The 26362-nt window shown below is 39.4% G+C and overlaps 2 protein-coding genes across 2 annotated transcripts in view; both read left to right on the top strand.

Annotated features, from left to right (window-relative positions):
* Positions 1-11035, top strand: part of LOC134657830 (protein tyrosine phosphatase domain-containing protein 1-like) — a 51712-nt gene extending 40677 nt beyond the window's left edge. Inside the window, exons 10-13 of the mRNA XM_063513404.1 lie at positions 8417-8547; positions 8975-9085; positions 9911-10048; positions 10730-11035. Of these exons, the coding sequence (XP_063369474.1) occupies positions 8417-8547; positions 8975-9085; positions 9911-10048; positions 10730-11035 (686 nt within the window). The remainder of the gene's footprint in view (positions 1-8416; positions 8548-8974; positions 9086-9910; positions 10049-10729) is intronic.
* A 911-nt stretch (positions 11036-11946) lies between these two features.
* Positions 11947-26362, top strand: part of LOC134657994 (anillin) — a 103955-nt gene continuing 89539 nt past the window's right edge. Inside the window, exons 1-6 of the mRNA XM_063513589.1 lie at positions 11947-12114; positions 12183-12651; positions 15093-15218; positions 17463-17638; positions 18009-18146; positions 18706-18783. Coding sequence (XP_063369659.1) covers positions 12097-12114; positions 12183-12651; positions 15093-15218; positions 17463-17638; positions 18009-18146; positions 18706-18783 — 1005 coding nt within the window. The 5' untranslated portion in view covers positions 11947-12096. The remainder of the gene's footprint in view (positions 12115-12182; positions 12652-15092; positions 15219-17462; positions 17639-18008; positions 18147-18705; positions 18784-26362) is intronic.

Raw genomic sequence — 26362 nt, 5'->3', positions numbered from 1 at the left:
GACTCTCCTCTGAGCTGCAGTGGGGCTGATTAAAATCCATACTCGAAACATCCGACCATCTATCAGGGGGGCTGCCGGACCTGGAGCGGGCCCCTTTATCTTTATTTGACATTTTGTCGTTACGATCCCTTTCATGAAGCTCCTTACGCTTCTCCCTTTCGCGCCTATGAATTCGTTCCAAAACGGGAGTAGAAGACTCAGACAGATGTGAATTCTCGAAATTCTCATGATGAGCTAAGCTAAAAGATAAAGAACGATTGGGTTCTCCATCTCTCGGACGGTTTAAAGTAACGTCCTCGTTCATGAGGTGTTACTATGGTTGCCATGGGCAACCACCCTACAAGATAAAAAAGAAAATTATATCGCTTTTTATGCACTAACTAATACGTCTTACCACAAGAATTGGAATAGCAACATATAATTAGTTAAATTTAGCACTTATTTCACCAGCTGGGTATAAAGATAACGCCAGAGATTTAAAATATTTTAAAATTCAAATCAACCGCGATCGACACTCAACTGACAACCAAAGAATGAAGTTAAAGAAACCATTGTAGAATTTTATTACACGGTGAACCGGCCGATAGACGATTCCTTGTTTTTTTTTCTTTTCCATAGATCAGAGGGCCTACCGCGAGCCGCGTTCGGCGTGTTGCCTCTCTGTCACACTTACGTACGAATTTACAAGTGCGACAGAGGGGCGACGCGTCGAGCGTGGTTCGCGGTGGGCGCTCAGCATTAATTAGTTTCTGAACACGTTCAGAAACACGCCACTTTTTACGTTCGGTCATATTCATGGTAATCATGGTCAAATTTATTTACTAAATTTGACATTTTGCGTTTCCTCGTTAGTTTATAACAAAAAAAGATATATTGAAACATTTCCTTGTTGTTTTATTTTCCCTACGGACATTATTTACGTCACGGATTATTTATTATGTTTGGTACGGAACGGTTCGGTATGATAGATCTATCGGTCTGGTCGTGTAGAGGAGGTTTAAGAATGAAGTTTAGTCTACTTAAGTCTATGGTTTTTACTTTTGCGAACTTACCCGTTTTTCTTTCGTGTGTTGTGAGAAAAGTTTGTTTTAGAAGTGAAAAACTAATAAAAGTGTGCAATTACTTAATTAAGGAGTGCCAAAGTGTCGAAGTGGACTGCTAAATAAACTTTTGTAAGTAATAGATTTAAGGCGACTTCATTATGAAGTAATAAAGCACTTGCAATTTCATGTAAGATTAACAAACTTTTATAGTACTTAAACTCGACTTCAAGTGAACGCTTTTCATTGCAGATTAGCATCAAACAAAATGCAAGATACTCATAAGATATAGAAGCATATAAAGTGTATCGGTAGCTCGCATTGCGTACAAAATGGACTTTCTGCTTTCCACATTACAATTGCGCCTAGATAGGCTAGCAGAAGCGTTAAAGGGAGCCGCAGAGGCCCTTAACAGCATTGAAACTGGCGTAGCAAGGGACAGGATAATTGCTGTGAGAATAAACGTTAAAAATAGATTGTTATCGCTCACAACAGATTTAGATAGATATTTGTCTGGCGCAACGGATATAAAAGAAGATTTCTGCAATGAATGTCGAGATATGCAAGTAAAGGCGGAGGACACGCTGACCGAATTAGAAATCGCAATAAAACTATACTGCCATGAAGGGGAAAACAATCATAGAACGCGTCTACCTAAGTTAGAGTTAGGGAAATATAATGGTGACATTCTAAAATGGAACACTTTTTGGGATAAATTCGCAGCTAATGTTGATAATAAGGACATTGCCAACGTTGAGAAGCTATCATACTTGCTAGCGTCATTAGAGGGACCAGCCCTTCAAGCAGTCGAGGGTCTGGAAACTACTAACATGAATTATCCGATTGCGGTAGACATTCTCAATAGCCGCTTTGGTAAACCTACGAAGGTCATCAATGCTCACAATGATGCTTTGCAAAATCTAGCTGTAGCTAAGGATTCACCTGAAGATTGTAGGCGTACTCTGAACAATATAGAGAAGCACCTTAGGGTATTAGAGGCTCTTGGGGAGAAAGTTGATGCTAGTCACCTTAGAGTTATTATACTTAATAAATTTCCATCAAGAGTAGTATACCAAGTGTGGCTTATGTCAACCGATGATTCTTTTGCTGCAATCCGGAAGGCTTTGGATGCTGTAATAACAGCCATGGAGAGTTCGGTTGTTACAAACATGGAGAGTTCTGTGATTCCAGTAAAGTCCAGTGACACAACGGAGATGAGTACACCTGCTTCAACAGCAACACTGCAGATTGGAGCTGTAAAGAAAAGGAAATGGCAACAAAAGAGGGAAGCAATTTCAACTCAACCTAGCAAGAAACGCCCTAAGAGAATGTGCATATTTTGCAATGAAGAACATTATAGTGAGGACTGTACCAAATTTAACACATATAAAGAGAGGATTGGGAAGTTGAAAGATAGGTGTTATGCGTGCTTCCAAATAGGACACCGTGCCTCAAAGTGCACAAGAAGGAGAAAATGTGTACATTGCTCTAGGATGCATAATAGAGCACTGTGTCGACAGAAGGTGCAAAGGGGTGAGGCTAGTGATATGGTACTTTCAAACATTACTTCAGTTAATGTACAGTTAAATAAACCATCCAATTTCTTACAGACGGCAGTAACCCAAGTAAGGACAGCGGAGGGGAGAAGTCTGAGCATTAGACTTTTACTTGATTCTGGAAGTCAACGAACTTACATTACAAACAAAATAGCAAAATTATTACGAATTAAATCTGATGGAGAAGATTGTTTGATGATTTATACTTTTGGATCAGAAAAGCCCAGAGAAATGTTATGCCCATATGCAACAATAACTGTAGTGAGTAAACGTAATGTTGAAAGATTGATTAGAGTGAATATAGTTCCATACATCACCGCAGAGCTACCCATAGCTAAGGTAGAGTCACCAATGATAGACATCTGGGCGGACGATGCTTCTACTGGTGAAGGCATTGATTTGTTAATTGGAAATGATTTATACTTCTCATTTATCAGAAAGAGTGTTGATTTGGGAAATAATACTTATCTAGTAGATTCTGATTTTGGTTGGTTCCTCGCAGGAAGTGCTACTAACAACAGAGAAAGGGACATTCTATCAGTTGCTACATATTGCCAGTGTCATGAAATCAATCAAGACTTTTTTACAGAACCAGATCTTCCTCTGCGTACCATAGATGTCAAATTTTTATGGTCACTTGAGAGCATCGGGATATGTGATTCTCCAAAAACTACATGTGAGGAAGAAGCCGTGCAGCACTTTAACAATACTGTCAAATACAGTGAAGGACGGTACCAGGTCAAGTGGCCGTGGATAGAGTATCCACCTAAATTGCCTACTAATTTTCGACTTGCCTTTGGAAGGTTAAAGGGTGTATTACGGAGGTCAAATAAAGAAGTCATGACAGAGTATGAGGAAATCTTAAAGGAACAGCTTGAAGCGAACATAATAGAAGTTGTGGATCCTACCATTCCTGCTGACCATCCAGTTCACTACCTACCTTTTCATATGGTTCAACAGAAGGGAAAAAGAGGCCGGCTGGTCTACGATGCTTCAGCTAAGCTGAAAAACGAGAAGAGCTTGAATGAGTGCTTATACAGAGGTCCGAACATGCTGGAAGACCTTACAGGATTGGTACTGAAATTTAGAATTGGGAAAATTGCTATCACCGCCGATGTTGAAAAGGCTTTTCTTCAGGTTGGTCTACAAGAAGAGGACAGGGATGTGACCAGGTTTCTCTGGGTCAAAGATCTGGAAAGGGAACTAACCGAAGACAATATCATGCAGTACAGGTTCTGCAGAGTGCCTTTTGGAGTGATATCAAGTCCTTTCCTCTTAGCGGCAACAATTCGATATCACCTTTCAAGGACTAACAAAAGTCTTCTTCCAGTGATAGCAGATAAATGTTATGTGGACAATTTAGTGACATCAGTTCAATCAAGAGAAGAGGCTCTCAATTTGTATGCTCAAACTACAAACTCATTCAAAGAATTAGGAATGAACATACGAGATTGGATGTCTAACGACAAAGATTTTGTAGACAAGATTCCCGAGCAAAAGAGAGCTAAACAGGAAAGTGAAATGAAGATCCTCGGTTTGATATGGAATTTGGAAAATGACACCTTAAAGCTCAAACTGAATAACGAAACCTTTGAGAGCGAGATCATAGACAGAGGTATTACAAAGAAAGGAGTCTTGAGAGTGCTAGCACGTCTGTACGATCCATGCGGGTTTGTGTCACCACTCATGCTACCAGGAAAACTCTTGTTCCAGGAGATCTGTACTAGGAAGTTAAAATGGGACGAGATTCTGCCTGAAGACTTGTCAACATCATGGAGGAACATAATTGAGAATTTAAAAGCTGTTAAGAACGTAGAACTGCCAAGACATGTCGCAAGTGGTTCAAAGTCGGAATGTACGAAGTATGAGCTACATTGCTTCACTGACGCATCTATGAATGCATATGCAGCAGTTGTTTATCTGCGCGTCATAACTGGAAAGCAAGTATCAACTTCGTTTCTCATGTCAAAATCCAGAGTAACCCCAGCAGAAGACAAAAGTGATCTCAAAATTCCTAGACTTGAGTTGCTAGGGTATCTGATAGGAAGTAGACTTCTGAGGTATGTTAAAAGCCACATAGACCTAAATATATGCAAGATATATTTGTGGACGGATAGTCAAGTTGTCATAGCTTGGATCAAATCTAGTAGATTACTTCCACCATTTGTATCGAGACGAGTCAATGAGATCAAGCAAATTAAGGACATCTTAGGTTCAGAGCTGCGCTATGTCAACTCAAAAGAGAACCCTGCAGACATAGCTACCAGACCGGAATTGTGGCATCAGAAACAGGATCTATGGTTCCATGGTCCAGATTTCCTTCTAACGTGAAGACCAACGTGATTGGCCTAAGGAGCAGAAGAAGGAAGAAATGTGCTTGGCCGGGAGGGCTCTGGACACGGTGGATGGTCCAGAGATGACAATTAAAGGCTATGAAGACCGAGATAGTGATCTTAACTTTTCTGAAATGGAGGATAATCCTGCAGCCACTGCACTTCATGAAAGTTTGGATTCTATGCAAAACCCATTAGACGAAGAGAAGTGTGAAGAGACAGTGACTGAGATAAAGAAGTTACAAGGAAAATTCTTTTCAGAAGAAGTTTCAGGAAAGGTAACCAGTTTGTCACGAAACTTAGGTCTCTTTGTAGACGAAGATGGGATCTTAAGATGTAAAGGAAGGTTCGCGAATGCTAATTTGTCGTATTTTTTATTTTATTTTACTTTATTAGGTACACTAAACAGACATCGTACAATATCATGGGTAATACAATTGTACATTATGGCTTAAATCTAGCACGAGATCCAAAACAAGTGTACACAGCATGTTTTACACGTATGATAAGAGATATCCCATTCTGATTCCGAAGAAATCGCCCTTCACAACCCAGATAATTCTGAAGACGCATAGAGACAACTACCATGTTGGGGTTCCACACACGCTAAGTATATTACGCGAAAAGTATTGGATCCCCCATGGGCGTGCCCAAGTACAGAAAGCTCTGAAGAGATGTTCGCAGTGTGAGAAGTATTCTGGAGGTCCTTATAAACTGCCACCACCACCTGCACTACCCAGTGAAAGAGTTAACTATAGTTCTCCATTTACCTTTACTGGATTGGACTATCTGGGTCCGGTATTAGTGGAAACAAATACTGGTAGAGAAAAACGATGGATTTGTCTTATGACATGTTTAGCAGTTCGTGCTGTACATTTGGAGTTGGTCAAGGCTTTGACGGCTGAGGAGTGCTTGCTAGCGATACGGCGTTTCGTGGCGGCTAGAGGACCACCTAGAATATTGATATCGGACAATGCACTACAGTTCAAGCTGACAAGTGAGGTACTAATCCATTCATACTGCCAGGAGAAACATATCAAGTGGAAATTCATCACGCAGCTTGCACCCTGGCAAGGCGGCTTTTACGAAAGATTAGTTGCACTGGTAAAGCACTGCTTAAAGCGAACACTTGACAAGCATTTATTAACAGACGGTCAAATGCATACAGTAGTGAAGGAGATTGAGGCTGTATTGAACACGAGACCTTTGACTGCAGTGGGTTCCGATCCAGAGGGAGTCCTGCGACCAGCTGATTTTCTGTCTCTAGGTCAGTGTCTAGAAATAAACCCGGAACTTGGCGAGGGGACCTCACAAGGTACCAATACCAAAGTTGACTTGGTTGAAGGCTGGAAGAGAGGTCAGAGGATTCTTAACGAATACAAAGCGATGTTCACCAATCAATACCTACCGAGTCTGCGGGACAGATTCAGCCACTCTCATAAACAACCGCGAGTGATATCAAAGAAGTCTCCAGAAGTCGGTGACATTGTACAGATTAAGAATGATTCCAAAAATAGAATCAATTGGAAGGTTGGTAAAATCTCAAGTTTAATCCGAAGCCGTGATGGTGAGTGCCGAGCAGCCAAAGTGGTAGTTGGGAATGCAGAGTTTACGAGATCCATAGCCCATCTGTATCCTTTAGAGTCTGATACGTACGGCCCAACGGATTATGCACGATTACCATCACAAGACAACGAGAAGGCAGAGACACCAACTGAACACCGTGAGATGGTTGAAATTATAGAACCCATAAAAGCATCAGAAACGATAGTGTTACCCGAGCCCGAGATAGAAATTAATGAGCTAACAATCCCTACCGAGTCGGCAACCGAGAAAGAAGTTTCTGTGTTAGATTCCGAAAGTAGTCCTACGCAAACTGAGCAAGCTCCCGTTGCTGATACACATGAGGCAGAGGTGAGAGAGCCAAGTGTTATGGAAGAACGGCCAGAGGAAGCGACAAGAGTAAGGAGGAATGCGGCCATTTGGGCTAGAGAACGAATAGCCGAATGGACGCGTCAGCTAATGACGCTACTGATGTAACCCTTTTGCCGTTCGCGAGTGTCGCGGAGATCGCGAAGTCTGTTATTGTGGTATGTATCCTATCTGTCACTCTTAGCGTACTTTCACTGGTAACACTGGCGATCGAGGTCGGCTAGTGTCATGGGTGACAGCCGAGAAGATGGCGGGAACCGAGTTGAGACAAGTTGAGAGAGGTCGTCTGAATTTCTGGTACGTAAGAGGTGGTGTGACGCTGTGGCGCGTGCATCACGTACAGGAGATTCTTGGTAAGCTAAACAAATCTATATTTTGATATATATGGATATTGCAGTGACCTTGAATTAGCGACGACCTTGAGATAGAGCTGAGTTGAAGAATTGTCTGATATTCTTTATGTGTAGCTCGAGTTTGAATGTAACAAGTGAGGTGGCTAGAGTTTATCGGTTTGAGTCACTGGAGGTTTCATTATGGAGGCTGATGGATGAGCTGTAGGGGTTGTTGTGGAGGCTCGTCGGGGACCAAATGGTTCCCGCCTCGGGACTCATCGCATATTATGAGTTGAGAGATATACGAGATTATGAGAGTATATCATGAGTATATGAGTTGCGGGATGCACGATGAGTTCTCCTGTGTTGTGGAGATTCAGTTGTGCCGTGCATCCACCGATATAAGCCACGGGACTTGGGGCCCTTCTAATTTTCCCTGAGAGAGTTGAGGTTACATTCATAACAAGAGATATGAGATTGAGAGGAGATGGAATTGTGCGCCCATCGAGTGTTGATTCATGGTCATTGCAGTAGCTATTTTATACTGTGCTTAATATATTTAGAGATCCATGTAGCGAGGTCATCATTACATCCCCCTAAAGGTGAAACTCCGCTACAGATGACATATGATAGTCTTCATTTCAATCTCGCAACTTTTAAGGGTTCCGTACCTCAAAAGGGAAAAAACGGAACCTTTATCGCGCGTCTACTCGTGCGTCTGTCTGTCTGTCTGTCCGACCATGCCCCCCCCCCTTTATCTCCGAAACTACGGGGTATAAAATTTTGAAAAAAAAATACACAAAATATAGTTCTAGCAGTCAAGCGTGAGTCGGACTTAATTTACGGAACCCTTGGAACGCGAGTCCGACTCGCACTTGACCGTTCCTTTTATTATGATACACCTAGGAGGCAAATGAGTAGGTATACGAATTACTCGATTGTAAATAAGCAATTACCGTCTTCCATGGACGTCCTTTAGTGTCCCAAGGGGTTGTAAATGCATTAACGGCCTTTAAGATAATGATACCCGGTGGTCATATTTATTTATTTTATTGATCAAATAAATAACACAGCATTACAGTAAATCCAAGGCACTGTAAAACAAAGTAAAAAAATACAAGGAAATTATAAGGAAGGATATTATATAAAAAGCCCTTTTGTACAAGTCTCGTTGTCACGGGATGTTAAACGATTTGAAGAACGAAATATCTATCAAATTTCAGATCAAGTGCCAACGTTACCCATGATAGAATGGAGGGATCCCGTGGAAGAGGACCTCGAGAGGAACTTGGAGACGGTCACCAGGATCACGGGAGCCACCAGCGGGACCATACCGGCCTTACACGTTTATGAGGTACTGCCACGCTCCGTGATTGTTACGCCATTTAGGGTTCTAGCTAAATTGGACATTCCATAGCGTATATGGAACAACCAATTTAGCTAGGAGTGCTAGGACCCTAAATGGCGTAACAATCCCGTGGGGTGAATATCAGTCTGTCTTTTTCGTCGAAGTTATTTTGTCGTGAGTCATACAACGTCATACTAACATTAAGCTAATAATTTTGAAGCATTAACAGTGCATGAGTAAATATTGTCGCTCACTGCGCAGCGCACTAGGCGCGCGATGAGATAACCGGTTGACTTTGGGGGTTTACGTTTAACTTTTCTTCGGACACTTTCTGCCGAGCTGAGACTAATATACTAATATGTTATATCTAAATAAGTACCTAAATACTTCTACTTACTTAACTAGAAACATGTTTGATTGTGTTTTTCTACAGGCGTTTGTAGTAGACCACCACAGTCTTCCAGAAGAACGACAGAAGTATTTGAAGCAGATGCGCATAGACATCAATCAGAGGAGAGAAGCCATCGAGAAAATAGACGAAGAGGTAGGTGCCTACATTATCCCTCAAAAACTGCTTTGGGTCGTGTTTATATAAAAAAAATTGTACAGTCAGGAGCAGAATTTGCTAAGCGGGCGAGGTGTTTAAAATTACCTTGACACGCTCTACGCATATTCTCTTAACAATAAAGTCGCCTCAAGATCATTTTCAACACCTGGCCCGCTAAGCAACTTCTGCTGCTGACTGTACCTACATATAGTAATGTTGGTAAAATCACGTGAGATATCGTAGCATCTATCATCACGATACATTTTTTCTTTATAACTTATTCGCCGCGTATACCGCCATCTTATACACAATACAGATATATAAAGATGTAATGTACACACACAACTCATTACAGAAAACAATACAAATAATACAGAAAAGAAGAGATTAAACAACAGGCAGTCTTATTGCTAAAAAGCCTAAATATATAATTCTTAACCTAACTGTTAATATTGAGTAAATCTGCAATGTTTTGCCGCCAGAGTGCAGCACTAGTGACTTAAGTATACCATAGAGTAATAGAGTAACTTATACACACTGTACCTTAAACTGTTTTTTGACAAGTTTTCACAGACTATAAAATATAACATTGATACATCAAGGCGGTTTGTTTACAAAGGGCCTACCCGGGACACGCGAAATCGAAACTCAGCTATCTGCCTCTTTATCGCTCGAATATGCAAGAGTGATAGAGAGGTGAGATAGCAGATAGCAAAATTTCGACTGTCTCCTTTGCGGTAGACCCTTAGATTGTGACTTGTTGTGGGAGTGCCGCCTCTACGCAGACTTTGGCGTAATATTCCCTATTGTTTGTTTGGGCAGGAGGACCCAGCAGTACTAAGTGGGCTACTCTTCGAGTGGCTAGAAGGGTTGAAGCAGCCCGTTCTAGATCGAGAGGATGTGACGCTAATCGTAGGACGAGGACAGGATGTCGAAGCCTGCATAGTGGCTATGCATAATGTAAGTACTAGTAGTCTAGTAGCGACATCTAGTGTGGAGTAGAATGTCAAACCATATTGGCAAAGGAGCAAAGCTAACACGGTTATCATATCCGCATGCCGGTCCAATGTATGAGGGAGATAGCCCTATGCACGTTTATAGCTGTGTCTCGCTTGCATATTAATGAACATCTAATGTGAATATTACCTTAAGCCGACTACAAACGATTAAGTTAGTGGCGCCATCTAGTAAAGAGTAGCGGTACTAAACAAATAAACATTAAACTTTGAATGTTTAAGAAGTTGAAGCCGCCTAGAACCAATCACGGCAGGGATACATTAAATTACATATACAAGAGAGGTAGCAAATAATAAGATCTTATACATCGAATAACGATGGAATAACAAAATAAAACAATACAAATTATGACACAAGCATCAAATTAAGAGTCCATCAACGTGCACACTAGCGCCACTGCTAAAATCGTGATTATTTAAATTTAACGACAGGTATTTAAAAAAGGGGGCCGCTACGTGCTGTATTTTGTATTTAAGTACCTTTTGAATACATCAAACTGAGCACGTTGATGGGCTCTTAAACAAGTAAAGCAGTTCTATTCCAAAAAAATTGGTAATAATTAACGCTGTATCCACACATCCAATGAAAAGATCGTCTTACAAAACAATTAAATTTATTCTCCAGGAAGACGTGATCCTCCTCGAGTACCTCCTCCGCTTCGTGACCCGCCTACGCCCTCTAGCGGCCAACAAAAAAGTCGACATCATAAAACGCCTCATCGCCTCGCTCACACACCAAACTGTGGCCGTTAACGGCCGTTGTCTTCCCACCAAGCGCGACTACCCGCGGCTCCGCGACGGCACCGCTAGTCAGATCGTGAACTTTATGTTGAGATTCGTTGTGGAGTTGCAGAAAGATATGGCTAAGCCTGGGAAAGATGATAGGGATGTCGTTGTGCCTGTGCGGCGCCCAATAAAAGCGTGGAAATAATGTTTGTTTTATTTCATTAGCCAAATAAATGTAATTTATCTATCCTTGAACTTAACTATCTACGCTGAACAATTTCTGATATCTTGCTGCTAAGAGGGACAAGGAAACAATAGCTGGTCAACCAAATCTTGTCAGTAAAAAAAGGCGCGAAATTCAAATTTTCTATGGGACGATATCCCTCCGCGCCTACATTTTTCAAATTTGCCGCCTTTTTCTACTGTCAAGATCTGGTTGACCAAGTATACCTTTGTAAGTTAAGACATGCAACTAAAAATAATCCTGCGTACGCTCAGCGGCGAACATAAACGTCGACATCATAAAACGCCTCATCGCCTCACTCATACACCAAACACCGTGCCCAAAGAGAATATAGCCGTTACCGTGCTTACCGTAAAAAGCTTCTATATTTTTTTGCGATAGAGGGGCAAATAACGAAGTTTTGATTTTCGCGGTAGACCCTCTATAGCCCCCTCAACACTCGTGCGTGAATTGCGGCGCGAAGCATCAAACGCGAGTGTGGAGGGGACTTTTGGGTGGAGCTGTGTTTGGGCGGACATGACCATGGCCGTACATTATGACATATTTTTTACTGGCAACCCTTTGAGTAAAAGGTCTTTTATGATGTCACCAACTATAATTGTTGTTTATTTTATGTTTATAGTATTTTAATTTTTAGCAAAGAATACAATATTCACTTTTTAGCTTCAAATAGCTAATAATAATATTTGAATAAAAAACGTTTTAATTAAAATATCTTGCAAAGTCGTAGTATAAACATGTTTATTACTTTAGTTTTCTCGTTTCTGAACGAAGCGTATCAATCACGCTTGCACGCTACCGTCGCTACCTACCGGATCAACCGCAAAACGTTTCCTATTCAAATATTTCGGTTTGTGGTGTCAAATCAAACGTTCAACGGGGAAAGCTTTATTTTATTTAACTCGATTTATAAACGAATTGATTTCTACTGTCGTAGAACAATATACAAAAGGTGTTAATTATGTTATTTGTGACCCTAAGTGTTTGAATATAAAGGTTTACAAGTTTATATAAAACTTATCATGGATCCCTTTACTCAGGTAAGTTTCGTTTCGGACGTAGATCTGTGAAGGTCAAGTGATTTTACTTAAAAGTGGTTTATTTGCAGCGCATGTTGGAGCGAGCACGGGCCAGACAGGAGAAAATCGACCAGAAACTCGCTAGTTCCGGTCAAACACCAAGACGTAAACCGTTAAGCGAGAACGTTTCTATTCTGAAAAAGGACGTTACACCAACGAAATCTCCTAGTAAAGGTGCTAGAGAATCTATCTCGTCGCCGAGGAAATCTTCAAGAGAGTCATTGAAATCAGAATCTCCTATTAGATCGCCTAGGAGCAGCAAGACAGGTGCAAATGGTGCAATAGCAAACAAGCCTCGAAATGACTTTGTAGTGACGAAAAAAGAGTTTGGTACACCTAAACGCGATAGTATCAACAGACGAAACTCGGACGTGTCCGTGGAGATTAACATTATGCACAGAAATGACATAGAGATTGAAGTACAAGTGGAAGAAAGAGATGCTCCTATTGATGTTGTTTATAACAAAGAGAGTGGAGTCGTTGAGAAAGAAATTGAAGGTGAGTTTATTTGTTTTTATTGTTATTTTTCTGCTTTTTTCTATTGACTGAGGGTGGTGACCAAGTGAGGTCATTGTTTTGGGCACCAAGACTCTATTTGGCATGATTTTCTGTCATCCTAATAATAGGCGCCTGGGTAGACCCCTGGCAGTCCCGACCTGTATTCACCATGCCAACTACAATGCCTTTTTGTTTTCCTAGTTGTATGGCTGTTGGTCCAAAGTAATTAAGGATAGACTTTAACTGTTATTATATTTTTTATTATAAAATATATAAGACTAGAGACCCACCCCCAGCTTCGCACGGGTTAACAAATTATACGTAAACCTTCGTCTTGAATCACTATCTATAAAGAAATACACATCAAAATCCGTTGCGTATTTTTAAAGATCTAAGCATACATAGGAACAGACAGACAGTGGGAAGCGACTTTGTTTTATACTATGTAGTGATGATATAATATTCTCTATTGTATAGAGCAGTGGTGGGCAAAGTACGGCCCACGGGCCAGCTCCGGCCCGCGAATGGATTTATCCGGTCCGGTCCGGATAATAATTAATATATGGCATTGGCCCACGGTTCAAAAATAAAAAATCGCAAATAAAAATAAATTTTGGCTACAATTCTGGCCCTCCACTTAAATTTCCTAAACTTTCTGGCCCCCTATGAAAAAAGTTTGCCCACCACTGGTCTAGAGCTACTATCACTTAATAGCCAATGCTGGACACAGTTCAAGAACCTGTACAATCCTTTACCATCGTGTTTTCTAGGAATTGTTCCTATTTATCATGCTACTTCAGTCAACCTCAGTACTTTTTGTAATGTACAATGTCCCTTTTCTTATTTAACATTCGTGAATTTATTCGAATTTAGTCTTGGTTTTAATTAAGCCGTAAACATTAACAAAAACGTGTCCCCAATAGGAACAATACACAAGTACGAAACTTCCTTATAGACAATAAAAACAATGGAATAATCAAACAATACTAATTTCAATGAAATTTACAACATCAGTTCCCACACTGTCAAAGTAACTTTCAAACAAATTTAAGTCTTGAGGAACATTAAATAAAGTTCAAAGTCTATTTCCAATAGGTAGGGTGTATCAATTTTATTGACTTAGAGAGTTGCCACGAATATTCGGCAACTATTCGGTATTCGGCCACTTTGCCAAATATTCGATATTCGGCCGAATATTTCGTATAAATGAATAAAAATTACTTAATTGAAGTGCATTGCAAATCATTCAATCATCTATTTAATAGAGAGTTGCCATGAATATTCGGCAACTATTCGGTATTCGGCCACTTTGCCAAATATTCGATATTCGGCCGAATATTTCGTATAAATGAATAAAAATTGCTTAATTGAAGTGCATTGCAAATCATTCAATCATCTATTTCATATTTTTATAGTATTCTTGGGAAAGTTGGGAAGTTATTACAAATAACGACTTTTTTGTAAGTTTTTGCTTGCAATTGATTCTTTTATATCAGCGGTCGGCAACCTTTTAGCAGCCAAGGGCCACATAGTAGTTAACGAAGTTGACGCGGGCCGCACTTTGTTAATATTTATGACATCAGACATTGTTGTTTGTCAATATTACATACAAAATAGCCAGGGAGGCTCGCGTGCCGCAAGTGACAGGTTCACGGGCCGCATGAGGCCCTCGGGCCGCGGGTTGCCGACCGCTGTTTTATATCATGCTATATTCGCTTGACTCTAACTACATACAGTATACTACTAATGAGCAACAAAATTTAAATCTTAAACATTGTCCTTTGTAGGCGACAGGTATCATAATAAAAGTAACTCAAAAAGTAGACATGTTTTACCGAATATTCGGCGCTACGGCCGAGAGCGTGGTCGAATATTCGGTATTCGGCCAAAACCACTATTCGTGGCATCTCTCATGTGAATGCTTTTTTGTCTACCAAAGGCTTGCCAGGCAATTATAACTCTTATGCTGTAAGATTAGGGTATACGGAGTTAAATTAGTCATTTAATTGATAAGTACTTCCAGAAGCCAATTAGCAAATGTTCAATTTAATGAGAAGGCATAGTTTGTTTGTGTAAACATAATTATTAATTGCTTAAACAGTTTGTATAAAAGTAATTTGCAGTTGGTTGTTTGTTTGGGTTAGTTAGTGGTTTTGTGAATGTGAAAAATGGATCCCAAAGGTCAGTTTACCTACCGGAAAAAAAATGATTTTGAAATGGGCTGTGGGCTGTGTATGTTACATTTGTTCCAAGAGTTGTCCAAAGAGTTAATTTACACAGAATACACGTTTTTGAAGGGTCTGCATCACCCTTGACTTGCAGGACTTCCATAGGGTACAGTGGCCAGTTACCGTATGCTTGTTTTCCAGTTTTTCCACCGATGTGGTAATAAAAATGGTGTGTATTTATATTTATGTAACCTTGGTGACAATATGTTTCAGATGACACCTCTAAACGTCCGTTGGAGACGAACCTTGACGAAGTGGAACAAAAGACTGAAAAGACCGGCGTGAAGAACAACCTGAGGAACAAGTCTAGACTTGACAGACTCGGGAATCTGTATTCAGGTGAGACAGCACGGGCATGGGTCGCTCCCTGTTAGATGTTGTACCGCGATAAGTACATGCAGTGCCGGCCCGAGCCCTTGATCAGGGTAGAGCGAAATCGGGTTTTGGCGCCCTTCGTTGAAGTTTTGAAGCGTATTTTCCACTCCCCCCCCCCCCTCGCCACACTCGCGTCTTTTCAAACTTTTTTTTTCTCATTTGCCATTATGGCGCCCCCCTTGCCATCCGGCGCCTAGAGCCATGTGTTGCCTTACTAGTTAGGTTAAACTTAAAGGCCTTGCGCAAATCGGCAGAGCGCAGCGCAGATTACTTAAAAATGTATCAATGTATGGGTGAATCCACTTTTTCTTGTCACTCGTTGCCATGTTTACGATCCCCTGGGTCACTCTTTAAAACCTGATTTATTTAGGCATTTAAATTCACCAAACACGCTTTTTTGTGAAACTTATAAACCCTTTCCATAGAGGGTCGTCTACCAAGCGTGTCAGAAGAAGGTGTACAATGTCTTCTAACAAACTACTATTGTCTCTTGGCTGACTGGATAGAATAACAACAAGAAATAGTTGATCCACCTGTATATTCTTCGCTATTTCGATTACATTAAGGCATAAATTTGAGTGCTCCGAGAACTACCTCGGAGCATCACGGAGGATATTTACTCCGCGGCATTGAGGAGTACGTTTGAGGGTTCCGCGGCGGTAGGCGCCGGCATGCCGCCGCATCCCTCGGCATGCGCCGGAGTGCCGCCTCGGTTATGCGGTGGAGTTTCCCTTGTTGGTGTGCGCTGCGCGGAGTTAATCCTACTCGATGATCCGTGCTGCACTCCACCGGTTTGCGCCGTTCTTACAACGTTGTTTTACCGTCTCGCTCCGTAATCACAGTAGCACAGAATATATAATAGTACTACGTACAGAAGACTCACTCTCTAACAAAACGCGTCTGTTACGATCAGCACAGATATGGCCGCTAGGTGGCGACAGCGCCACGCGCGGCTTATGGCTAGCCACCAAAATTGGGGCGGAACGGATGTACTTTTAGCTACCTGTAGCAAAGCGACGAAATCGCGGAGTGAGCCACGCCTGACAGTAGGCACAATTCGATCTTTTTGATGTCTTAAAAAACACTAGAATGTTTTACTTTTCATTGTTTTATATTATTCTATAAAAGTTAGACTTCGGAGGGTTCGGCACCTCTGCAGTAGCTAGCGTTTATAGGCTACCGAAACCGCTTACCATCACCATCAGGCAAGTTGTTTTGTTTCTTAACTACCGAAAGGCATAAAAAAATTGGAATATACTGTACACCCTTTCAGATATAATTTTATCAGTCATGTTAAAATGTCGAATGATGATGTCATGTAAAACATAACATATCTAACTGCAGGATGTACAAGATATCGCTATCAATTCCTATAAGCTAGAATCATCAAAATCAGGAGGATGTGATAAAGACTGATAGTATATGTGTCACACAGGCGCGTTTTCCGGGCGGGGCGTGAGCGGGGCGCGCCGCTTTTACATACAAAACGCTCACGCCCCGCCCGGAAAACGCGCCTGTGTGACGGAACCTTAACTGGCTGACAGTTGGCCGTGCGTCTAAAATATTCGCAGGCAAGGCAGATATTCTTTGATCTACTTTTCTTAATAGGGACTTGTTAGGGAAATATTTCACCCGTTTGAAAAAGGGCAAGCCGGTGGAAACAAATTCTATGTCGTCCTGGTCACCTTGCGTCACTCTTGGTTTAACAAATAGAGTCCTTGACTTTTCAAAACCATCCTTAGAATATAACACTTTAAACTTCGTTTTGTACACATATTTAATTACACAAACTGCTGACCACAGCTGGTGCAATTCAACTGAAACGTCAAAATTTAAGGTAAAAATAATGAAACTATATCGCGGTCATGAACCTAGTATTTTAACTGGACCAGGCATGAGGGGTGGGGGGAATGACCGTACGGGATAGTCTTATGTATCTTTCAGTAGGAGTAGCAGCGAAAGCGTTATTGTTTGTACTTGTCACTGTCTCACTTTTTTTTAATTCCCCACCATAAATTAGTATGGATTATGGTGGACAACAAATAAATTCGACCAATCACAGTGTCGCATTGCGTATGTTTTGTCCCTCACGGAGGCACGCGTATACCACTTCTATAGGATCCTACCTTCTATGATCGCGGTAGACTCGTTTGTGTAATTAAATATACGTTCGCCTTAGAAATAAGACTCTATAATATATAATTTCAGAAACCCCAACCCTCTCGTCGCCTATTCACCGCACGGAACAAGATTTCCACTCGACCACACCTCCCAAGGTCCAGGAGTCAAAGACCAGACCCAGGGACGGGAAGAAATTCGGCAGACTCGCGGCTTTGGCTGACCAGATCAACAATTGGGAGGATGACCTGACACATCATAATATTGTTAGTATCTTTTTCACACTTGTAATTTACTAGCGACCCGGCGGTTTCGCACGGGTTAACAAAATATAGATAAACCTTCCTATTGAATCACTCTATCTATTAAAAAAAAAACTGCATCAAAATCCGTTGCGTAGTTTTAAAGATGCATACACAGGGACAGATAGCGGGAAGCGACATATGTATTGATAGTGAAGTAGCATTTTATTTGTCTCCTAAATTTTTCGAACAAATTAAATTCAACCAAATTGAAAATACAACAAGATTCAAACTTCCTTGGCTATAATTTTGTATGGTGGGCAGCACGAGTTTAACATAACATCTTTTCTCGTATTCAAAGGTATTATCTGACTGACTGTTCACTTATTTGCAGCATCCTGAACCCGCAAAAGACAAGAAAAATCCAATGAGACCCGCAAAAAAGGAAAAACATGACGCGTCCACCCTCGACATCTCAATACACTCAATCAACGATATCAATAAGGCACTGCACACTGTCAAATCTGACCAGGTATGTTTTTCTATAACTATATAGCTTAAAAACTCTGGCACACCCACTTTCTTAGTAGGATAGACGGCCAATTAAAAAAAACCGGCCAAGTGCGAGTCCGGTTCCGTACCATTACGCAAAAAACGGCAAAACAAATGGGGCATTATCTATGAAAAGGGACCTTATTGTCGATGGCGCTTACGCCGCACAGCGTCGCGCGGCATTGTATTTATATCGGAGCATCGTTAATAATGGCGTAAGCGCCATCGACAATAAGGTCCCTTTTCATAGATAACGTCACAAACTCGTTTGTTGTGTTTTTGTTTCCCCACTAAAATGTTTATTTTATTTTGTTTTTAGTATTTGTTGTTATAGCGTGAAATACATCATACAATCGTGACGTGTCTTTTTATTAAAAAATATTGAAAAAGGCTTAAAAAAAAGTGTGACTTATTTTTCAATGGTGATTTTTAATATAAAGAGATATGAAGATCGCTCACATTTCTAATTCCAAAAAAACGAAGTATACAAATACATATAGGTAGGTACAGCTTAATTTAGCAAATAATCATTGTTACAGACCTCAAAATCATCATCATCGAAACACACATTCACAAAACCAAGCACGCCGCTCGACAAGAAAATTGTTGCTGAACTGGTAAGTACATAGACAATAAGTATTACTGATTTGTGTACTTGTGTTTTTTACAGGGGTTTTTAATGACCAGTTATTTAAAACAAAAATTGCGCCAGTGAGTTTTTTTCAGTGATAATTTATTTATTCTAATATTTGAAATACCTACCGAATATTATTATTTTTTTCTAAAAAAGGTAAGTTTGGTTTTTTTATGTTTTGTTTTATCTGATATATGTACATACCTATTCATATTTTTTTGTTTATCTTTACTTGTTAACTTTTTAGTTTGATTTCAGTTTTTTATAATTAATTATTGTTCACTGTTTAAGAAATTGGTGAAGGCCTTTTAAATTGAACTAAAACAATTAATTTTCTAAGGTAGTACGATCAGCAACAGAATAAATCAACTGAAGGAATAGCTCAAAATTATTAGTACACAAATATTATCCAAGTAGTAAGTAGAATAGAATAGAAAGATATGTGAATAGAGTCATATAATCTGACAAACACAACTTGCCAGTCAGTAAGAACCAGGAAAATTATACTCATCGCTTTCTTTTGGGTGCTAGTACTAGCGTAAGACAAAGACAGTATGATTATATCTACGTTTGAAATGTGACAATCCTGGTCCAAACTTTAATAAAGAAGACAAAATAAAAACATCAATGTATGAGACTATAGTCGCTGAGCTAATATAAGTCAATATGCTTCCACTATGTGTAGATCATTTTGGGCGTTTCGTTTGTGGATTTATTTCTGCTGCTGTTATGCGTTGTTCCGCTTTTATATGATCGGATCTTCAGACAATTATCACCCTTGGTAGGATTCATAGAATGGGGTCAAATGCGCCTTTTTGTGTATTTTTTTTTTTAACTTTAAATAATTCAGTCAGTTCAGTTCAGTCAGTACAGTCAGTATTTCGAAGTTTATGTATGAAATAAATTCTAAATAGTTAACCGTTTTGTTTAAATAATGTTGAAGTTTCTGTTACAATTATGTTTAAGATATGGTGAAATATTCAAACGAACGCCTGCGAAAATAAAATATCAAATTTGTTTAATAAACATATTCCTTGCTATGCAGGCGCTCAGAATATACACGAAAATACAACTATACTAAGCAATAACATAGGTAACTTAGGTAAGATAACAACTGTGTCCGCTGTAGGCGGTATTCTCATTGGATACAGATCTGCACGCGATTCGGGTGTGCTAGCGAGACATTATACATGGATAGCGCTGTCTCGTTCTCACACCGGAGCGGCGTGCGCGCACAAAAATGTCACTACCTCAAACCTTGTCTGGTCGTATTGAAAGGTATCCTATTCTTCATGGTTTCCTACCAAGGGTGATAATTATATTATAACTAAGATGAGACTACTAACCCTTCTTCCTATGGTTGGTAGCGTGTGGGTTATACGTATTCTAAGCAAATTTTTGTTTAATTTACATCAAAAGTTACTTTTCAGCGCGATTGTAATTTAGGAATTTGGCGTAGTTGCATATTATATTTGCGTGTTGCGAAATTAAATATGAAGACAAATTAATATAGGAATATAATTTGCTATTTATGTTCGGTGTTAATATTTAGTTTAATCCTTACTTATTAGCGGACGATCGGGTTACGTTACTTACGTTAAATATAGCGCTGTAAGCTCATGATTTACCACTAACATCGTAACTAAATTTTTTCATCTACCTCTTTGTCCCTCTTGCATATTTGAGCGATAGAGAGGTAAATAGTAATCCTCTGTCATCCCATACAGGTATCATCATCTACTCTACACCGTGACGATGGTCAGTTGTTGTTAGATACCAAAATTCCATGCAAGTGACTAACGTACCTGAAATTTACACCTAAGATTTTAGTTTAAGTTTCAAACAATATTCATGACGATGGACTAAAAAACCGGCCAAGTGCGAGTCGGACTCGCGCACGGAGGGTTCCGCACCATCAACAAAAAATAGAGCAAAACAAGCAAAAAAACGGTCACCCATCCAAGTACTGACCCCGCCCGACGTTGCTTAACTTCGGTCAAAAATCACGTTTGTTGTATGGGAGCCCCACTTAAATCTTTATTTTATTCTGTTTTTAGTATTTGTTGTTATAGCGGCAATAGAAATACATCATCTGTGAAAATTTCAACTGTCTAACTATCACGGTTCGTGAGATACAGCCTGGTGACAGACGGACGGACGGACGGACAGCGGAGTCTTAGTAATAGGGTCCCGTTTTTACCCTTGGGTACGGAACCCTAAAAAATCGTTTAGTTAGTGGTAATTTCAACTTTGTTACAGAGGTACAGTTAGAAGTAAAGAACAACACATACGGTTACGCTCTATTAGAGTTGTACGAGTCCATAGGCTAAAACTGTTGCTAACCAGACGGATTACGAATGCTTTCCACCATTGTAATATAAAACATGGCTCACAGACAAACACTATAAGAGCAAACTGTTATGTTGCATTACTTGGCAAATTTCCCCAGATCATTCAATTAATTTAAATGAATGATCTGATTTATTCAAGCTTTAGTGTTCGTAACCATAATAAGACACTATTGTTTTTAGTTATTTTTCCCTGTTTTTGTCAACAATTCGTCGTTAAAAAAATAATCTGGTACAAAAAAAACGTTTAACATAAAACCCCCGTATCGTGTATACGATTATCCGACTGACCCACAGACCTTCTAATTTTCTCAACCTCCTATATCACTAATCACTTCAACGCAAAAGCAACCTTACATGTACTGATTAAAGTTGAAAATTCAAAGCATGAATGTTAAATTGTGATGTGTGGGAAAGTATAAGAGGAGCCTTGGACGAGTGATTTGCGTATCGTGCTTGGTACCCGCGTCGCGCCTGGCCTTTGGTAGTACTACGATTTGTGCGGACATAGAAATTCATAGAATCGATTTTATTTCTAAGTATACATTTATTAACCTCTCATTTCCCAGGACCTCTCAAATCCATACAATTCCGACTCCTATTGGAGCCACTGGGATCTGAGAGGTTAAGTGAAACAATCTGGCAGTACTAAATTTAAAGTAAACCTTTGAATTAAAAAAAAAAACAGCCGTCTATATATTTTTATGGAACAATTTCATTCGTAACTTCACTGATGGACTCTATCATGAATGTCTGATTGGTCCGTCTGGACCGTGGTAAAATTTGTGCTGTATGAAAAGAAAAGCCTTTACGTTTTTTAATGTATTTAATATTCCTGTTGATCTTGGAATGTCTAGATTCTCTGGGCAGTAATAGTACACTCAAGTGTAAAAATATGGGTGCACAAACACAAATCATCTCAAAAACATGTCCCATAGTTCTTATGTCAGCGAATTAAGAACTATGGGACATATTTTTGAGAAAATTGACTACACCCATATGTTTACACTACTGTACGTCATAGTCCGTCTAAGTTGAGTTCGCAAGTTTGCATGGTACAGTCGCCATTAGATATATCGGAGCGGCCAAGGTGTTCACAATATCTGAACACGCACTCTAACGCCCTGACAATAGAGGCGTGTTCAGATAATTGTAAGCGCCTTAGCCGCTCCGATATATCTGATGGCGACTATATTAATTGCTACGTCAAGTATGGCGCTTCAATAATTTGTCCCAATTCGCTGCAAACTTCACGTAGACGAAATTTTTATAGTTGCAATACGTACCGCTCAAGGTAGGGCCATGTTTTTGTACCTTTGAATTTAATCCTTAAAAATATGTTTTGACTCCACGTATTTCCGTATGCTCCAAAACGCGTATCGATAGCAGCTAACGACAATTTGAGATGTCGCCCGCATTGAATACTAAACTAGCTATTGTATATTTTGTGAGTTGGAAAAACACTTCGTTTTGCTATTCATATCGAAGAGATTTTTCCTCAATAATATTTTTGATACTAAGTTGCATTGGGATAACTTCGAAAGTGGCATTTGACGAATGGTCTGACAGACGCACGAGTGATCCTAAGTATAAGGGTTCCGTTTTTTCCTTTTGAGGTACCCTAAAATTCAGTCTTGCCAAATAAAAGATGAAGCCGAATTTTCTGAACAAGTTAGAACATTTGGTTGAATAAAATGGCTCATTTTGTTTTCCATGCGAAGTAACCCCGTTTTCATTGTTCCTGCGTGTATTGTTTATACTTTTCTATCACTTGAAAAATATTACGTCATCTTTTATCTAGTAACTTCCAAGAACTGTGTTTATTGTTTGGTTTTCCTTAAGTTTTACCATTAATTTTAAACATATTAAGTTGTTATTTGTTTGTTATTCCTCATTTTGAGCGAGAGTTTGTCAAATAAGTTTTAATTTAAATTAAATAACATGCGGTATGTTATTTAATTTACTAATAGTATAAATACGAAAGTAACTCACTCTCTCTCACTCTGTCTGTCTGTTACCTCTTTACGCTTAATCCGCTGAATCGACTTAGATGAAATTTCGTACATATGTAGATAGAGGCCCGGGGAAGGACATAGGGTAGTTTTTATCAATCAATCATCACCATCCCACGCAGAAGAAGTCACGGGCAGAAGCTTGTTTACTAATAAATCCCCTCAGATTTGTATCAACATTAATGTTTTGTCAACAAACAAATACATAAATACAGAAAAAAAGGTCCAGGTATTGTGCCACACATAAAGGTCCCACCGCAGAGTTTACGAGCAGTTTTGAGAGTTTTATGGCTATATTTAAAACTGACGTTTAGGGCCCGCGGGTGGCCGAAACAATAGCTAATCTTGGCTTGGGAGGAAATGAGAAACTGGGCCAAGTTTGGTAGACAAACCGAGAGGGAGAAAACATGGTTGGGCTTCTATTTTAACGGAGAAGATTTTATTGTCTATTTTTTTTTATTGAATTAATTCATAATTCATTTATTTATTGCTTTTGTGGGTTTACAATAGGTCTTATAACCGAAAATCAGTACTTTTATTAGATACAATATAGGTAATTTATGCATGTACAAAACTTAAAAAACTAAAACCCGTTCTGAGTAATGCTGGGTCCAAAGGTCCCCATCACACTAGTAGCGTTACCCCGCTGTATGGCGATGGAGACCTGTTGGACAAGCCATGACAGATTTTATTTAATGTAAAAGATAGGGAACTATTAAGTATAGGTAAGTAGTTCATAACACTGACGAAGTTCCATTCAAACTTCAAACAAGTGCAACATCATTAAATTTGTGCACGAAAGGCTTTATAAAAATCACTTATTGTGACATTCGTGACTTATCTTTATTTTTCCATACTTGCCAAACGCACTACCGCGCCCCTCCATTCAACTTTCGAGATTTGACTGAATTCGTGCGCCAAGTCCGAATCGTAAAATCAACCTCTTCACACCCCTACCGGTTCCATAAAAAGGACCAAGTGACAAAAGAACATAAGTACCTACTCTTTTTAAAAAATGAGGTTAAAAAGAATACGGCCGGCCATTTTTAAAAATAAGGTTAAGTGACTTCGTTGTATGCGCACGAGTGTTTCCATTGTGCGTTTTTGTTTTTTTTGGTGGTCCTGCAAAATGAGTTTTGAGAAGTGGCTTTGTCTACCTTTGTTATTAGGAAAGCTTTAAATAATATGAATTTAATAAGATATATATTTCATTCATAATGTACTAAAACGGGTCACATTTATGCTGGTCTCTAAAAATTGTGAATACAGGATGAATTTGAATAGGAACGGCCATAAAATCATCATACAATGAAGACGAAATGCAACGGCGCACCTAGCATTCAGGGACCATACAATTACATATAGGTTTTGGAGATACATATCTATGTGCTATGCTTCTATTATAAGTGTATCCAATGTAAGGGCGCGCCTTTTAACGTTGTCCTGTTTAGGATACTGTTTTACCACCTAATATCTTAAAATTGTATTTTCAGCAAACAAAAGCTAAAAAGTAACATTTTGGTAGCAACTAGCAACTAAGTATATTATCCTCCAAAATAACTGTTTTATCGTTTTGCTGGTAATTAGGCACCGGTTCAGATCCTATACAATAGAGCAACTGACCTAAGTCGGTATGGAATAATTATTTCTCCAACAAGAGAGCAAAGCGAGCATTTTAACCCCGAGCAAACGAAAGATTTTATATAGAATCGTGAGCGTAAAGGACTAGGACAAATCCATCTACAAGCAACAGGCGCAAAAAATCGGTATGACTTCATAATCAGAATCAGTCGTTTAAACTACAATTAGAAATACATCGAGACCAACCCCTAAAACTAATTTAACTTATATCAAATGACGAAACTGAAAGCAATCACAATGAAATGAAAGTTACGTAACATGAACAGTGTTCGTGTAATATAGACCCTCGCTTTCGGGCTAACCACCGTAACGGGCTTCAAATTAAAACTATATCAGATTACGCAGGCCACGTGTATTTACTATGTGTGACTTACTTTTTGATGATGATTACAGTTAAGGCTTCTACAGACGGTGCAAGGTGCAACCCGTGCAACAAATGGCATGCGATTTTAGATAGTTGCCGGCGACGAATTCAATCGATCGATTAACAATGTATTGCAAATCGCATGTCTATCGGTGACGTTTGTGGAGGCAATTATAATTTCCATTTGATTTTTGAAGGATATTTTGTCTACATTTATTTTATTTGACTGATATGATTTTAGCAGTTTGCGTAGGTATCTATAGGTTTGTACTGCGAAATGTTTGGGTCGTGTGTTCCACCGCCGTAGCGTCAAAACTATTGATACGATTTTGGTGAATATAGTGTCAATTTATTCGTTTTCATAACACGAGTGACAGGCTATATATTTAACCAACTTTCAAAAAGAAGTATTTTTTTAAAGAAAACACCGTAGTCGGATCGGAGTTATTCAAACGTATTGCTCCTTGTCATTTGTTCCAAAAAATATGTTACACCATAAAATCACTTTTGGAACGGGTTTTTTATTTTGAATAACTAGAACTGCTGCTGCATTTTTGCACCTAATTATTCTAATAAAACGTTTCGAGAATGTGCGCCAGCTATAATATATAAATCATCACCAATAATCTTGCATCTACAGATATAGAACTCACGGAAATTCTAAAATGGCTCCGTACAGTCCCGACATTTTAAGCGGTCGACGCAGGAATTTATGAGGAATCATGCTTTGATGCCGCTGAAATTTTAATGGGTCGTAGTAGTTTGATTAATCGAATTCTTTGTATTAGTAAATATGTAGTTGATACAGTTTCCCAAAAGGGAAAAGAGGTATGTAGTAACTTCACGAAATTACAAGTGATGATCTGGCCCGTTTCTCAAAAGCTTGTAACTTGGAATACAAGCGGATGTCACTTTTTGACAGCTTTTGTTAGAAAGGGATTTCCACTTGTATTACAAGTTACAAGCATTTGAGAATTGGGCTCCAGAGTTGAAGTGCACTTGTCGGAAGTATTATAGCTGTCGAAAAATTTACTATTTTATCGCCGTATGACAAGCCATAAATAAATTTTAGATAAAAAATTGCCCGTTTTCGTTGTTCCCGTGTGTAATTTACCAGAACTGAAGAAATGGTTAGTTGTATTCTAAATATGTATGATTTTAGGCAAAATTTACTGTTGACGAATGGAGAATCGGCCC

This window comes from Cydia amplana, chromosome 21 (assembly GCF_948474715.1).
Source record: "Cydia amplana chromosome 21, ilCydAmpl1.1, whole genome shotgun sequence".
In the NCBI taxonomy this organism is placed as follows: Eukaryota; Metazoa; Arthropoda; class Insecta; order Lepidoptera; family Tortricidae; genus Cydia; species Cydia amplana.
This window is presented reverse-complemented; position numbering and strand designations above follow the sequence as displayed.